This window comes from Gouania willdenowi, chromosome 5, assembly GCF_900634775.1.
Source record: "Gouania willdenowi chromosome 5, fGouWil2.1, whole genome shotgun sequence".
In the NCBI taxonomy this organism is placed as follows: Eukaryota; Metazoa; Chordata; class Actinopteri; order Blenniiformes; family Gobiesocidae; genus Gouania; species Gouania willdenowi.
Window position 1 is genome coordinate 17614246 of NC_041048.1, and position 15767 is coordinate 17630012.

The window sequence follows — 15767 nt, forward strand, 5'->3', positions numbered from 1 at the left end:
AGATCCAGTTCACAGCAATGGCTCAGCTTGCAAAAAAATGTAAAAGGACTTTACTCTAAGTAGTTCATGAATTTTCTCTATATTCTCTACATATACAGTTCAGTCTAAGCTATTTTCTTCCCTTTCACATACTGTAAATACACTGTTTTTCCAAAAAGTTGTGAAGCCTTTTGAGGCGGGAGAAGCAACCATTCTGTTGGAAGCTAAGACAACTCAGGCAGGTGTTGTTATCTGGGTCTTTATCCTTTCTCTGGCCAGTGCGTAACGCCTTACAATCTGCCTGACATGCGCCTCCTCCTCACGCTGCAAAATGCGCAGAAAATTGCAAAGCTCAGGAAAGCTGAATGCATCCCACTATGGAGGAGAGAAAAAAAGAGATGTTTATCGCAAGTGCACGTTTTGTTTTGTGTGTTTGCAGTTTAAATGAAGGCTTACGTTTACATCTCCTGTCTCGTTTTCTTTTAAAACCAGACTCAGCACCGTCTCACTGGGGCCCGCACACATGCGCAGGTACAGAGGACACTCGTCGTCAAACAGTTTACGCATGAACACTAGGGGAAAAAAAACACCCATACAGCGTCAGAGCTGAATAAATGTTTACTTGTTAAACTCTGGAGTGAAAACGAACCTTGACCATGTCTCTCGGTGCGCTCAAACAAGGCAAACTTGGCTGGATTGTCCACCACCGTGAATTTATTGAGCAACGCCTCGATGACCTCTCGAACCCGTGTTTTGGAGCTTATGTGGAGGTGCTTTGCAGCATCCTGAGGGAGGTAGAAAGAAGTGCGGCGTCTCATCTGCTTGCCTTGCCTGTCGTCATCCAGGGTTGAACCTGAGCTCTGAGGGGGAGGGAGAGTGATGGGACGGGTCAACTGAAAGTGGACTTTAATGTAACCAGTGTAGGTCCCATCTTTATTCTGCGTGGAATATGTAGAGATATGAAGAAAAACATCTGTTAACTACACCGTCACATAACAATACCATTTGTACAATAAAACAAGTTTAAATGAATGTTTATATGTATAGTGACTTACGTCCACCATGTACAGATTACTGTTAATCTGAGCATTGTAATCTTTAACCCTCTGTTGGATCTCACCAGCACTTAACTCCTGTTTTCCCAATGCAATCTGCTCATCCTGAAAATGAAACAAGGATATACGATGCAAAAACGTCAATCAACATCAAAAAATTAGATTTTTTATTAAAGAAAAAAAAAACATCTTTATTTAGCTTTATTATTACTGGTCTAAAAATATATATGAAAATTTTAATTATAATGTATATGTAAAATTGTGATTGCAAATTATATATTGTTTTTTTGAGTCTTGAAGAATAATCACAATTTTCAGCTTTTTCAGTGTAGGGTGAATATTTTTTATTTTTGACTCATTTTGTTGGGATGGCGGGGGGGGAAATGAAAATGTTTCAATCGTAAAAGGGAGGTGTGACAAAAAAAAGTTTGACAACCACCGACCTAACCCGCTGAGTGAGCGTCTGCATTCAACCTAAAATATTATTACTTCGATAAATTGTGCAGTAAATTGTGTTTTTCATTTACTCAATTTTGTGCCACAGCTTAATTCCGTTGAATAGTTCTATGACAAAGACGAAAGACAAAATACTAACATATGTCTGTTATTTTACTCATAGAAACAAACATTGACTGACAGGTAGGTACTGTATACTTTTTATTTTAGAAAACTAATTTATGTCACACCAATGAAAATGTCTGCCGTTATAATCTCTTAGAGATCATTTTTACTTAGATCATATGCATCAAACTCAAATCCGGCTCTTTAGAGCATCCATGTCGGCCCGCAGGAAGTAAAAATGACAGAGAAAACATGAATCATTGTGTTACCAAATAATCCCGTTGTTGATATTTAATAAATTTTGAGTTTATTGCATGAATGCAGTGATTTTTCATCACAAATTGTGGAAAGAACAAATCTTGCAATTTCTTAGAAACAATTCCATAAAATTCCTCTAAATTACACAAAAAATGGTTACAAAATCAATAATTTGTAAGTGAAGATCCTGCAGGGCCTGATATTAAAAACTAGGGCACAATTGATGTTAAAATTGTTCTTTTTTTCCTTCCTAAAATCTGCGTCCCACTTGAGATCTAATTGGTCCCCTAAAATGAGTTTGACACCCCTGACTTAGATCATTCTAGGGTACCACAAACACAAATTTTAATCTTGCAAAAGACCGTTGAAAACCTCCTTATATTATTCACAAAAATGAAAACCATTTCCAAACATAATAAAATGCTAGATAATTCTTTGGAAAAGCTCTCTGCAGAGTCTTAAATATATTGAAACATTGATCTTTACCACATTAGTGTCAGTCTCGATGGAGTCCACTGAGGAATGTGAGCGCGCTGTTCTCCCACTCTTATGCACGCTGCAGTCCAGTTGGATGAAGGGTCGGCAGCGGGAATGACAAGTGTATCCGCAGTCTGAAACCAACAGAGGGAACAATCAGAGGATGCAAAGTTTACGCCATCATCTGGGTTTAAACAATTATTAGAATCTGTTCCTGTTCGAAAAATAGTTCCACTACACTAACTCTAACGTGGAAAAATCTCTGGCTCTGAATGAGCCAATAGGTGAGAATTTTGAAAAAATGATTATTACTGAATGTGTCTGAAAAAAACCTGTAAAAATATAAAGGCCTACAAAGGAGCCAGTCGAGATTCCCAGGCTCTATCTGTCCCATACAGGAGCTGAGACAACAACAGAACTTAGATAGTGATAATTTGTTCAAACAAAGTGAGTAGAGAAACTTATAAACACCCCGCAGTGTGGAACTACAGCATACCGATTATCTCACGATGTGTCGATACTGCGATTATCGATATATTTGTCAGAAATCAATCTACAATAATCTATGATATAACAAGAAAAAAAAGATTAAGTGAAAAAAATACAATTTTTATTTTATGTCTCTGAAAGACAATAAATTGAAAAAGTGTCCTATGAACAGTGACACTATTTTAGTGCAATATTTCTGTAAATAAGTGTCAACCTACCAATGTAAACGTATAACTATCTCCAATAGTGCTTTCTGTAAACAAAAAATAGAGTATTTCTTACCAGTGACACCATTATAGTGCAATATTCCAGTAAATGATATATTAGTGAAAAAGCAGAAAAGGTTTTAAAAAAAAAAAAAAAAAACGATACTATCGATGGTGCGAAAAAATACTGCGCTATATCACCGTATCAAGATATCGTCACACTCGTATCACACAGGAGCGTATTATTTTATCACAGCTACGGCATGAATGATCATGATAGTCAACTTCTATCACATCAAAGGCCACAGAAATGTAATTGTCTGATTTTATTAACATTCATGTCTGTATTTATTTAACAAATGGTTAAGTCTGCTTTGTTTGTCATTTCTGTGTATTTTTATGTTCCTTTTGTATATTTTTCTGTCATTTGTGTGTGTGTGTTTTTTTTTGTTGTCAGTTGGAGTAATTCTATTATCTGACATACAGTAACACAAAATGCCTCAGGATTGAATATTGGAACCTTCATAAATATCTTTAAGCTTCAGTTTTATATATTGTATAGCTTTCTTCTAATTTTTAAAACAGAATTATGGCCACTGTGATGTTTTGGTTATCTATTTAAAGTACAAAAAATACAACAAGATGAAGAGGCATGTCATATATACTGTATATATATATTGATAACATTACCTGTTCATCATAACAGAAGCACAATCGCATTTGCAAAAATAGAAATAAAAAACAAGAGTTTTTGTTTTGTTTTTTAAGACTTATTTTTGAGGAAACAAGAGGACAATTTAAATGTGTTGATATACACATTTTCTTTCTGTTAGTTGCATTTATTGTCATACTCAAAAGTGTTTTGGCTTTAAATTATAAGGCAACAAATCGAAAGCATCACTTTTTTTTTTATTATCTCAAGTTCAAATTTGTCCTCTTTTAACCCTCAATCCATCCATCCCATAAAACAGCTGAAAACCAAAACAATTTTATTATTTTTTTTGTCCTAGAACCTTTCGGAGAACATGCAAAAGCCTCAAATACCTGTAAAGGTAATATCCAGTAATATCCAGAACTCTAACCAGTTCCGAACCAGTAAACCATTCATCACTGACTTAGAAAAAGGACTAATTTATGGTTTGTATCTGGTGACCAACTAAACAATGTAATTTGTTGGTCCGCTGCTTGGCAACAGTCACAGATACACTGCTTTGAAAAGTTAGTGAGACACATTTTTTTCATGGAAACATAAAGAATATCAAAATATACATAACAAGCTTCCAGAAAAAAACCCTTTTTCCAGCTCACACTATGCTGGTTTGTAGTGTATTTTTAACACTTTAATGATATTTTATAGACAAAACCTTAAAACTTCTATTAAAGTCCTCTTTCAAATAAACTCAAAAACAAGAAGCAGTACCTACAGGAACAGCGTAAACTCTGCTTATAAAGACTCCAGATGAAGTCTCCGCACAGGTCGCACCAGGCTAGGTGGGCGTAGCTGTCGGGCTGAAAGTCATGACCCTCGCAGGAATGTCCTGCTGGAGCCTCGAAGATGACACAGTCCCCCACCAGGCGCACCACCTGGTAGTGGGTGGACTGAGCCAGGTTTACAGAGGCTGGAGCTTCGTGGATGGAGGGAGCAGCCAGCTCGATGAGATCATTTACACTGAGGTCTTTCAGCTCAATCAGCTCACACTTAGACATCCTGTCCTCAGTGCAGATATGGGCATTTCCTAAGAGGTCCTGCAATCCATCAGCAAGTATGTTTTCAAGCTTTAGGAGAAGACAGGAGGGCAACTTTGCATCTGTGCGTGTCAGGTTTGATACACTCAGTCAACTTCCATGAGAGTTTGAGATGCAGATGATAAAGTAGATGATGACCAGTTCTTAAAGAGCTGCAGATATCAAACTATTGTCATTGTCTGTAAAGAAACAACAAAAAGAAATGTCAAAAAGCAGTATGAAACTCTTCTTTCTGACAATAATACAATCTCCTACACCTCAACACTAGAAATGTAACGATTAATCGTAAGGCAGTTAAAAATCGATTCATAGGTGTCATGGTTCATACTGATACTCTGAAAATTGAATCGCAGTACTTTTTTAAACAGCAGAGGGCGCTATATATGTATCCTTCTCTTGTCCAGAAGCGTAGGCGGCGGGCGGAATCCACTCCTACTCCTAAACATGTTCATAAATGATTCCTTAGTCCTTTAGCACCGAAAAAATATCTGTAATAATACATGAATATCTGTAAAATCACATTTTTCTATTAGCTCTATCTGCTAGCGCAAACCATCTCTTCTTCACTGCTAGAATAGCTGCATGCCAACTGACCACTGGATTACCAGCGCCCTCTGCTGGTCCAAATAAATATCTGATGTAAATATAGTACAATGTTTTTTTTAAAGTTCAATTGTTAAGGCACAAAATACATTTTCAATTGCACTTTTAAAAAGAAAAGGAACTATTATGCAGTTTTGCATTGTTTACTATAGATCCAGAATTTAAATGAATAGGCTTCTTCTTCATTTGTATTATTCCTTTATTTATTTCGATCAGGATTTATTTTTAGCTAAATTGCATTGTTTTGAATAGTTTATCAAGGAATTCTTTTGACAATGAAAAATAAAAGGAAAATAGTACAGTATTTTCTAGTTTTTTCCAAAAAAAAAATAAAGGTATATTTTTCAGTCATCGTTTGTCTACGCCAGTCCCATTTTGTAAAATAAATTGTGAGCGAATCGTATCGTGAACCGAATCGCATCGGGAGTTGAGTGAATGGTTACAGCCCTACTCAACACTGTACACTAAAGAGGAAATGCAGGAGAGTAATCTCTGATATCTGATGACAGGAGGACTACATCAATATGCAGCATAAAGAAAACAAGTATAATCCTGTGCAATCACACTGATATTCAAATGCAGATTAAACAAGAGCATTATACCGACAACTCAGAACTGGGTCAATAGATGACTACATCATCTATTATTAAACCCAAATAAACTGATGTAGAAATGGAAAAAACAAAAAACATTTTAAAATCTTTGATGTAAAGCCAGCTGGAACAAAGCAGAGAAGGAAAAATAGATTATTGTTTTTACAACCATTTTAATTTACAGTTTATGACTAGTTTTAAATGTCAAAGTGTAAAAGTTATTATTATTATTATTATTAATAATAATAATAATAATAATAATAATAATAATAATATTGATAATAATAATAATATGTAAAAGTATCATATTGTGTCTGCACACTTCCTGATAATCCATAAACAGTAAGGGGCAATGTTTTAGATCTGTGGTTCCCAACCAGGGGTGCGTGAACATGGTGCAGGTGGTACTTGGAAACATAATAATTTATTTTCAACATAATGAGTAGTTTCATACCTTATTTCAGACATTGTATGTGTCTACATGATAGTTTTTCCACCTACTAACATTAAACGGCATCAATGTGGCATTATTTTGCTACAAAATCCTTCCTAAACCTTCCTTGAAGATGACCAAACTACCAGATCTATAAGCGAATATGTTCCCTGATATAAATTATGCAAGAATGCACTCTAGAAAAGTATATTACTTAGTTTTACTAGTTGCATCTCTGCAAGGTGACGTCTCCCACCCACTCCGTAGCCGAGCTCATGCTCAATGCGCACCTTAGTGGGCGTGTCTGTTTACATGTCAATCACGGCAGAGAGCTTCCTGGAGGCGCGGCTTCTCCAGCTCAGTGCCGCGTCAAATTCGTCATCAAAGTGGGAACGAGTCATCAAATTGGAGCGAGGTGTTTGGGCTCACCCTGCATTAAGAAAGGAGCAAATCACCCTCTAACTAAACAAAAAAAAACACTTTGGGCATGTGTATGAAACCCAAATAGCACTTTAATGATGTTTTTAGCACAGAAACGACAATTTAGCGTAACATGGGCCCTTTAAGAGCTCCCCTTATAACAATCCGCTGTGATGGAACACGTGGAGCATCTAAAACATGCAGGACAGGAGCTCTCCAGAACCAGATTTGGACACGAACCCCTGCTCTTAAATGCATTTTTTGCTGCAGTTTGATATTCGGCCTGTATTAGTTTTATATACAAAATATGATGAGTAAGAAACTATGAATAACTACACAACTAATTAACATACTTCTTTTTTTCTGCAAGGTATGTTGAGATATTACACTTTAGATTGACAATATGCTTTTTCCAACTAAGTTTATGGTTAAGTGTATACAGGTAGGCTGTATATATAACTCTGGTGAAGGAGCTGCTGTGACCGGAATATGAACAACCCGCTGCTCCGCGTGCCAACTGGGTCACTGCACGGTGTCATTACTAACAAACCAGCCTTTCTCTCCCAGGCTTCATTTCATCTATTCATCTAGTTTTTATTGTCAGATAACGGCTAAAATCTGTCTGCACTGCTCAGCAACAGAAACGGGTCGGTTAACCCGCTCCCGGTGACCCGCACAGTTACACGCACCTTACCTCGCTCGGTCAGTCGAAGTCCACTCGTGGTCTGTGAGCAGGTCTGTGGACAGACAGACCCTACGTGTGCTGTTCAATGACCCCGGGACGTCCCACTGCTGCTGAACCCCCTGCTGTAGACCACTTAGTTCTGCGCATGCACTTTGGGACAGAGATTATCTCCTAATCTGGTTCTCACACACACACACACACACACACACACACACACACACACACACACACACACACACACACACACACACACACACGCACACGCACACGCACACGCACACACACTTCATTGCAGGGCCGGCTTTAGGTCATTCGGTCGACTAGGCAAGAGTGGATATATATATATATATATATATATATACAATGCATTTCTGCGACACAACACACCACTGACAAAAAATACAACCTATTTTAAAATTCAGAATAAGGCACTACAATACAATATAACACCTACAGGTACAGTATAGTGCAAATGTCTCAAGGGAACAATAACGAAAATTCAAAAGCAATGCAAAACAGTGCAATCAAAAGTTAAAATAAAATATAAAAGTTTCAGTACAAGAACATTTCTACTTTCCTGTTTGGTTTGGCTAGTTAGTAACACAAATCTTAATACCAAAGAACACAATGTGCAAACTACACAGTAGAATTATATAGAATACAACAAGAATTAAAAAAATAAATAAATAAATATGGGCTGAAGATTAGCAGGTATAATTAATAGGTTTTTAATATTAATATTCAATTAGGAGAAAACATGTACAGTGATTGTAAAGGGTGTGTTTCAAGTTTACTATAACTTTTTAAAATATTATTTAAGAAAGTATTAATAAATAAATATATAATAAAATAAAAAGTTTTATACTAGTTCATTCTTATGTTGACTTGTAAACTGTGGAGAGAGTACATAACCTTTTCCCCTTTTATAACACTTATAACTTAAATTGTACATTTTGTTCTACATATACAGTGAAAGCCTATTTTTATTTTATTTTATTCTATGTTATTGTTTTGCACATCACAAATGTATCTGTTCTTTTTCATATATATTTTTATTTATGTGTGTACATATTGTTCTGTGTCACACTTGCTTTGGCAATGTAAACTTGTTTCACATGCCAATAAAGTTATTTTGAATTCAGTTGAAATGAGAGAGAGACAAAAATTAACAAATAAAAGCATGAAAAATAAAAATGCATGACTTTATTTTTTGGTTTGAAATGATAATCGTAATAATGATGATGAAAATGATCTTGATTGAACATGAACTGAATATACAAGGGTCAGTCTTGGTCCCACAATAGGTGGACGATGACCATAAATAATAATAATTAAAAAAAATCTATTCATCAGGCACTAAATATGGTTTCTTTCTACTTATTTACAAAGGTAGATTCTTTCAAATGTGTGTTTACCCTCATTCATTCCATCATTATACTCTATAGTTGTTGGTTTTTATGGTATTTTGAGCAAAAAGTAGCTGGACAAAGGGGGTACTTGGATTCATAAATAAGAGAACGGGGGCGCTTGAGCAAAATAAGTTTTAGAACCACTGATTTATGTCATATGTCACGCCCCTGGGCGTGACCTTGGTCCTCCTGTGTTCCCCACTCCCTTTTCTTCCCTGCTTGTGTGATTGGTGGAGTCTGCTGGAGCTAATCACCTGTTGGCCATCTGCAATCAAGCTGCTGCAGTGAAAGACCCAGCTCTCCAGACAGACTCTGCCAGATTGTTCCATCAGCTTGATGGTGATTTTGGCAGTCGGCTACTAAGTGACTTACTACACTTATCTGTGTCTGATAACCTGAAACTTACCTTCATCTCCTGCGCTCCTAGTGCCTGTGTGGGGAAGACTCCGAGGACCTGAGACCTGCATTGCTGGAACTGAGAAAATAAATTGTCAACTTTAACTCCTGTCTTGTGTCTGTTTTGGGTACTAAACTACTAAACCCTAACATCATAACTTCAAAGAATAATACACAATTGAATTAATTGAATTGGTTTTGGATGGATGGATGGATGGATGGATGGATGGATGGGAGTGATTAGTCAGTCAATACAGAAATTACAATCCTGGAAATACACTTTTAAACATGATCTAAATGCCTCCCAGTCACTCCAGTAGAAGTCCTGCTGATATAGGACATAAGGCTTAGTTCATCCTGGACTGGATTCAAATCTGTCACAGGGACACACATAAATACAGACAGACAACTATTCACACAAAAGGTGCCCGAATGGTTCCCTAGCTTGGAAATCAAATCCCATTAAAAAGGTAAACCTATAACTAACCAATATAGCAAGTGCTGTTTAATCTTTCATGAGGGCCACAATTGGAAATCACTCATTGGAAAAAGCCCTGAGGCCTAAATATGGCACATGCAGAGCTCTTCTTTTGTTATCTTCCTCTTACATCACATACATGATCTATTAAACAAACAGTGTTGTTAAATCAACACTTTCATCTGCAGTAGACACAAGAGCATCAAACCACAGCTGCTTAAAACCAGTGTTCATTATGACAACACATTTTCATTTAGTTTTTTTAGTCATAGTCTTTTGACTAAAATGCAACATGGTTTTAGTCAGAATATAGTCTTCAGGAATATAGTTTTAGTCAATCTTATTATATATTATAATCTTATTTTAGTTGACTAAATATGTTACAGACTACAATAAAAACTACAATATAAAGCAGAAGAGTTTATGCATTTTTCAAAGGTCCAATAGCCATTACTCAACCTGATATGGGATGATAATTTTTATACACAGACAGATTTAAAATATGTATATATATATGTATGTATTCAAATACATTATCTCAAAAAACATTCATTACATAACATTATCCGATACAATTTTAACTGTATAGAATTTTGTACACTATGTCTTCATTATAAGGTATTTTTTTCGGCTCCGGAAGGACTTTAATTCAGGTGAGATGTAGCAAAATGGCTCTTTTGAGAGTAAAAGTTACAGATCAGTATATAGAATGTGTGGAGTGTCAGAGGTGGAAGCAGAGAGGTGGTTTGCGCTGAATAAGCATCTTGTTGTCATGTGTTGTGTAGTCCAGTGTGTAGATGCTCATACACTGACAGTCTGTCACAAGCCCATTAAGCACAGAGCAGTCAGTGTCAGTGTGCAGGATGGTGGTTATGTGTTCATTAGTCTTCACATCACAAGATGCCCAAGAGAATATTTCCTTCTCTATTTTCTAAAGGCAATGCAAGATTTTAGGTTTTTTTTTTTTTTTTTTTTTTTAATTTCATGAGAATTCTGTAAAGTAGGTAAACAACATCATTAAATGTGATGAAATATTCACATTTCGCTATCATCATAATGATAGTTGCTGTTATCGTTAACAAAGGTCTGTAATTAGGCAAACCTAGTTACTGTTACTTTCTGCGCTCCTACAGTCACATCAGCTGACAGCGGGTACAGACAATAACGCAAAATCAAGGACTTCCGGAAATTGAAGTTTCAAAATAAAAACTGAAACACAAAGAAAAATATAGACTGGACATGAGCAGATTTATACTGTACAGCTGCATAGATCAGACATGGGCAACTGGCGGCCCGTTCTTGGTCTAGTTTTGCATGGCCTCCAAAGTCAAATGACTCCAAAAAACAGACTAAAGAAAATTATATTAAAGATAATGTTAACACACAAAAAAAAAAAAAAAAAACACAAAATGACAACAACAAATACACAACAAAATAACAAAAAAAATATATGAAACGACAATGAAATATACACACAAAACAAAACAAAACAAAGAGTATGACAACAAAAAAATACACACAAGGAAACAAAAATACACACAACATGAATATAATTACACAAATTAAGATAAAAAAAAAAAAATACACAAAATGACTCCAAAAACAATTAAAACAACAACAAAAACACACAAATTATTTTTTTGTCAGCTTGGTCATTATTCTAAATACTGACATGTGGCCCTATGTAATTTTTGTTTGATTTTTAACCACTTTTAATGCATCATTGTTGAATTAATTAAACAGTTACCTTGTACCGTATACCGTATTTTATTTTGAAGCCACCGGAGATCTGACTCTGGACATTAATAACACATGATATGGGATTGACTGGTGAGCTCGAATTTATTACTGGTTTGAAGTGGGAAGTGAGTTATTTTCCAGTGTGAGCTGAAGAGCAGGAGGATAACTTCCGTGTCTATCCTGTGAGTTTGATCATAAGTAACGACAGGGCGCGGCGGTCACTTTGAGAGACTCTGGGCTCATTTCAGTCATGGTGATCCAGAAGAAGGAACCAGAACCCGAGACTCGGTTCTACGGCTTCACCAGAACAACCAGTGCTCTGCTCACACACATCATCAGTTTGGGCTTCACTCTGTTTATTGCACTTCTGTCCAGACCCGGTTCAAGTAAGTGCGCCACGGAACACACGTTGGCAATGGTGTTTTGGGTTCAATCGGTGGCCAGATTATTTGATGACCAACTTCCGCCGGCGTCTCTGGTTACCGCTGGCAACGGTGGACGGATAAATAAAGAAAATACTCAGCATCACCCAACGTGTATTAACTATTAATTCGTGTTATTTAACCTAAGATTTAGTTTTGATTAAACTAATAACTGCGTTTGTAAAATCATTAAAATGAAGCGTTAGCCAATAGCCACCGTGAGGGTCAATATGGAGTTGTAAAGTAAAGCTAAGAAGTGTAAATTTAATGTAAAATCCAAGTATACTAATAATATCAATATTGTGTGTGATTAAATGGTCATCCAATCAGCCGAGGCATTAAATGATCACCATTTAAAATGGTCACCATTCAAACCAAAACACCCCTTTTCCTATAATCAGTTTTGTTTCATCTTTTTTTTTTTTTTTTTATTTATTTTCTTTTTTTTTTATTGTAGGTCTGTTTTCATGGCATCCGTTCTTGATGACAATTGCTGTAAGTATGAAAAAATTAAATAGAAGCTAACCAATTCCCTGTCCTTTCATTATCAAGCTGTTTTGCTGACAAGGTTTTTATTCTTAAAGGTGCAGTCTGCAACTCTTGTAAAAGTGACTTTTTGTCATATTTGCTAAAGCTGTCACTATGTAAGGACAACTTTACATGAAACTAGTAGTTTATGTGAAAAAAACAGACTCATTGAGTCCCCCCTGCTGCTCCTCCAGCCTTTGGCAGATTGCCAGAATGCACCACAATCAAGCAAAAACAACCAATCAGAGACAGCATTGTATTTGATGGGCTGTCTGACAGCTGTTGCTCATAGGCCCCCGCCCCTTTCCCAGGGCTGTAGCGCCATCTTTTTTACAGTGTATGGTCTGGAGAATTAGAACATTGAATTAATGACTTTTCTGCTTGAAAGGTAATTACTGCTGCTTGATTTACATTATGTTTGATTTGTAATTGTTACACTAGAACTCTGTAGTGCATGTGTTGTTCATGTGCGCGCAGCAGCCTCCGTGTAAGTCCCTCCCTCAGAGGAGCTAACAAGCTAACGTTAGTCCGACAGCAACATCACAGTAATAGAACATGCACTGTTAAAAGCATATTACAGCAGCGCTTCTCTCTCTCTATGTGCACACACGTCAGCAGCAGCAGCAACTCAGTGTCACTTACAGCAGCCCACACGGAGGCTGCTGCCGGCACATGAACAACATATTCACCACAGAGTGTGAGGGCTGTTTTTTTCACACCAACTACTAGTTTGATGTAAAGCTGTCCTTCCATAGTGACAGCTTTAGCAAATATGACAAAAAGTCACTTTTATAAGAGTTGCAGACTGCACCTTTAAGTAAAGTGTTACTAATATTTCTTTTAGGTGACATGAATGTGTACAAACTTGTTCAAACATTGTTATCATCATAAAACCTGTTTTCTCATTCAACCGTCTTTTTCTTCTGTCTGTCTCTATAGTTCAGCTTCCTTATGACAGAAGCCATACTCCTCTTCTCACCCTATGGCTCACCCATTAAAAAACTCTCCCACAAGACCAAAGTCCAGGTTCACTGGACCCTACAGGGTGTCTGTGTGACCTGTGCCATGCTGGGGATGACTGCCATCATTTACAACAAACACCTCAATGACAAACCTCATTTCACATCGTGGCACGGGCTGCTGGGGGTGTTGACGGTGGGTGCCGTCAGTGCACAGTGTGTGGCTGCGATGCCTCTCCATTACACGTCTCTGGCTAAAGGCTGGTCCCTGGCCAAACTCAAACGCTACCACGCAGCGTCCGGACTGGTCACCTACCTGCTGGGCAGTGGCAGCCTGCTGCTTGGACTGTGCTCGGTGTGGTTCTCGTCGTCAGTGGGCGGATACGCCTGGTACCTGTCAGCGCTGTGTCCTGCTCTCAGTGCCCTCATCATCATGAATCAAGTCTCCTCTGCTTATGTGGCCAAAAAACGCTTACAATCCTAACAAGAGGAAACACACAACACTGTGAATACAGAGACAATGTTCTTTAGCCATACAGTTTAATAATACCAATGTTGTTTAAGTCACTCTGTTTTTAATGTTTGTTTTACTCTGACCAATGAAACGTGGATCATTAGGTGCTTTTCTTTTGTTTACAATTTGAAACATTTCAACCTGTACCTTCCACCAATTTGTATCTGAATATTTTATTACAAATATATTTAATATTTGATTGTCTTTTATTAATGTACACTTTCTATACATTGCTGCGTGTTGTAAGAATAGCAAAGTTATCCTAATATTACACAGAATTAAGTCTGATCGAAGTTTACGTTTTTTTAGTATTATGGATTGCTGAACATTTTGATATTATCTGTTTATTTCTCATTCCTGTTCCTGAAGAGTCTCTGTCCTGCAGATCTCCATTTGCCCACCCGGTGGCAGCTAATAGCGAGGTTCCCACACTTTTTTGACAGTAATTTTTCAAAACTTTTCCAAAAATATTTTACTAAATTTCCATGACTTAGTTCTAAGATCTATTCAAAACCATGAGCACAAAAATGAGCGTGCCTTTCCAGTGTACTGGTGTAACAGAGGTCTGACAGTAGCAAAAAATGCTAACTGTGTCCATCACATACCTATCATATAGCATCGTACAGTGGCGCAAGTTCCTTTGACGCACATTTTGCAATATATTTTAAACATTAAAATAAAATAGGGTCTATTTCCAAACACGTTGAATTATTCCATGACTTCTCAAGACTGGAAAATCATTTTTCAGGAATTTCATGACCGCGTGAACCCTGTAATTGGGTTTATTTATTTATCTGGATATTTGATGTCTGAGAACAGCAATAACCATTAGCATGGTATCAGTTCTACAGGACATGAGTGAGCAATGCATTACTAATGCTGTCTATTAGGCAAAAGTCACACCATGCATTGTTGATTGAGATCACTATCCCATGTATTTCCTGAACTTTGTTAATAATTTATGAAGGCAAACTATGTTCTTGAAAACATTTCTTTACAACATATGAGGCAAACCTGAAAAACAAACAAAGATAGAAATTCACATCATTGTGTGCCTTTGAGCTGAATCCAATCTACTACAACCACAAACCCTTTTTAAATGACTGACGCTGCAATAAATGTACATTTTATTGGTAAAACAACATTGATAACACAGTCTTCACTTATATGCTGCATGTATGAAACTCACTGGTAACGAGTCCAAGTGGACAACAACAAAAAAAAGGTGAAACACACTTGCAAAAGCAAATGAATTCATTATAAATAAATATTTCAAGGTGAGTTACCAACAACTTAGAAAATTAAAATTAAAAAAAAAAAGTACAAAATATATAAAATAAAGAGACAGACAAATGCCTGTGGAAAAGGACTACATGATGTCAGAATTCTAGACTCCCCACCGTTCCAGAGCGGACATGGCGTTTGCTTTACCTTCAAAGCTATAACTAACCAAAATCACAAGATTCTGAGGCAAGAATGGGAAAAAGAAAACATTTAAAACAAAGGAAGCTGAAGATGATAAAAAAAATGAACCAGGGAAAAATGTCAGGTTAACCAGTGTTTCCTAAAGGCTAACAGCCACTGCATTTATTCTAGCTAACCAACAGGAGAGACTAAAGGCTAAAAGCCTCAGGGTGTTGTGGTAATGTAGATAAAGGACGGTACAGTCATCTACTGACAGAAGCTACAAAGCATGAGACAGTGTTCAGGTGAAGAGCTACCACAATGTTGGCACAGTCAGCTTCTTAAGGCCAGCACAAGATTCAACCTCAGTCGCTACATGGACTCATCCGTCTCTAGGGTTACTGGAACAAAA

The 15767-nt window shown here is 36.9% G+C and overlaps 2 protein-coding genes across 4 annotated transcripts; one reads left to right on the forward strand and one right to left on the reverse strand.

Annotated features, from left to right (window-relative positions):
- Nucleotides 1-146: 146 nt before the first annotated feature.
- On the reverse strand, nt 147-7680 carry rassf1 (Ras association domain family member 1). Of its 3 annotated transcripts, none has more exons than XM_028447243.1 (7): nt 7515-7680; nt 4450-4950; nt 2343-2464; nt 1035-1139; nt 629-917; nt 436-551; nt 147-354 (listed from the first exon to the last, which is right to left on the reverse strand). In XM_028447243.1, exons 2-7 carry the CDS (start codon nt 4730-4732, stop codon nt 214-216), a joined length of 1056 nt encoding a protein of 351 aa, XP_028303044.1. In that variant the 5' UTR covers nt 4733-4950; nt 7515-7680; the 3' UTR covers nt 147-213. The 3 variants fall into 3 exon arrangements, with proteins under 3 accessions (XP_028303044.1, XP_028303042.1, XP_028303043.1); XM_028447241.1 differs by having other exon boundaries at nt 2340-2464; XM_028447242.1 differs by having other exon boundaries at nt 2340-2464; nt 7510-7680.
- A 3907-nt stretch (nt 7681-11587) lies between these two features.
- cyb561d2 (cytochrome b561 family, member D2) lies at nt 11588-15749 on the forward strand. The gene is made up of 3 exons (XM_028446735.1): nt 11588-11914; nt 12408-12445; nt 13418-15749. Exons 1-3 carry the CDS (start codon nt 11779-11781, stop codon nt 13919-13921), a joined length of 678 nt encoding a protein of 225 aa, XP_028302536.1. The 5' UTR covers nt 11588-11778; the 3' UTR covers nt 13922-15749.
- Nucleotides 15750-15767: the final 18 nt, after the last annotated feature.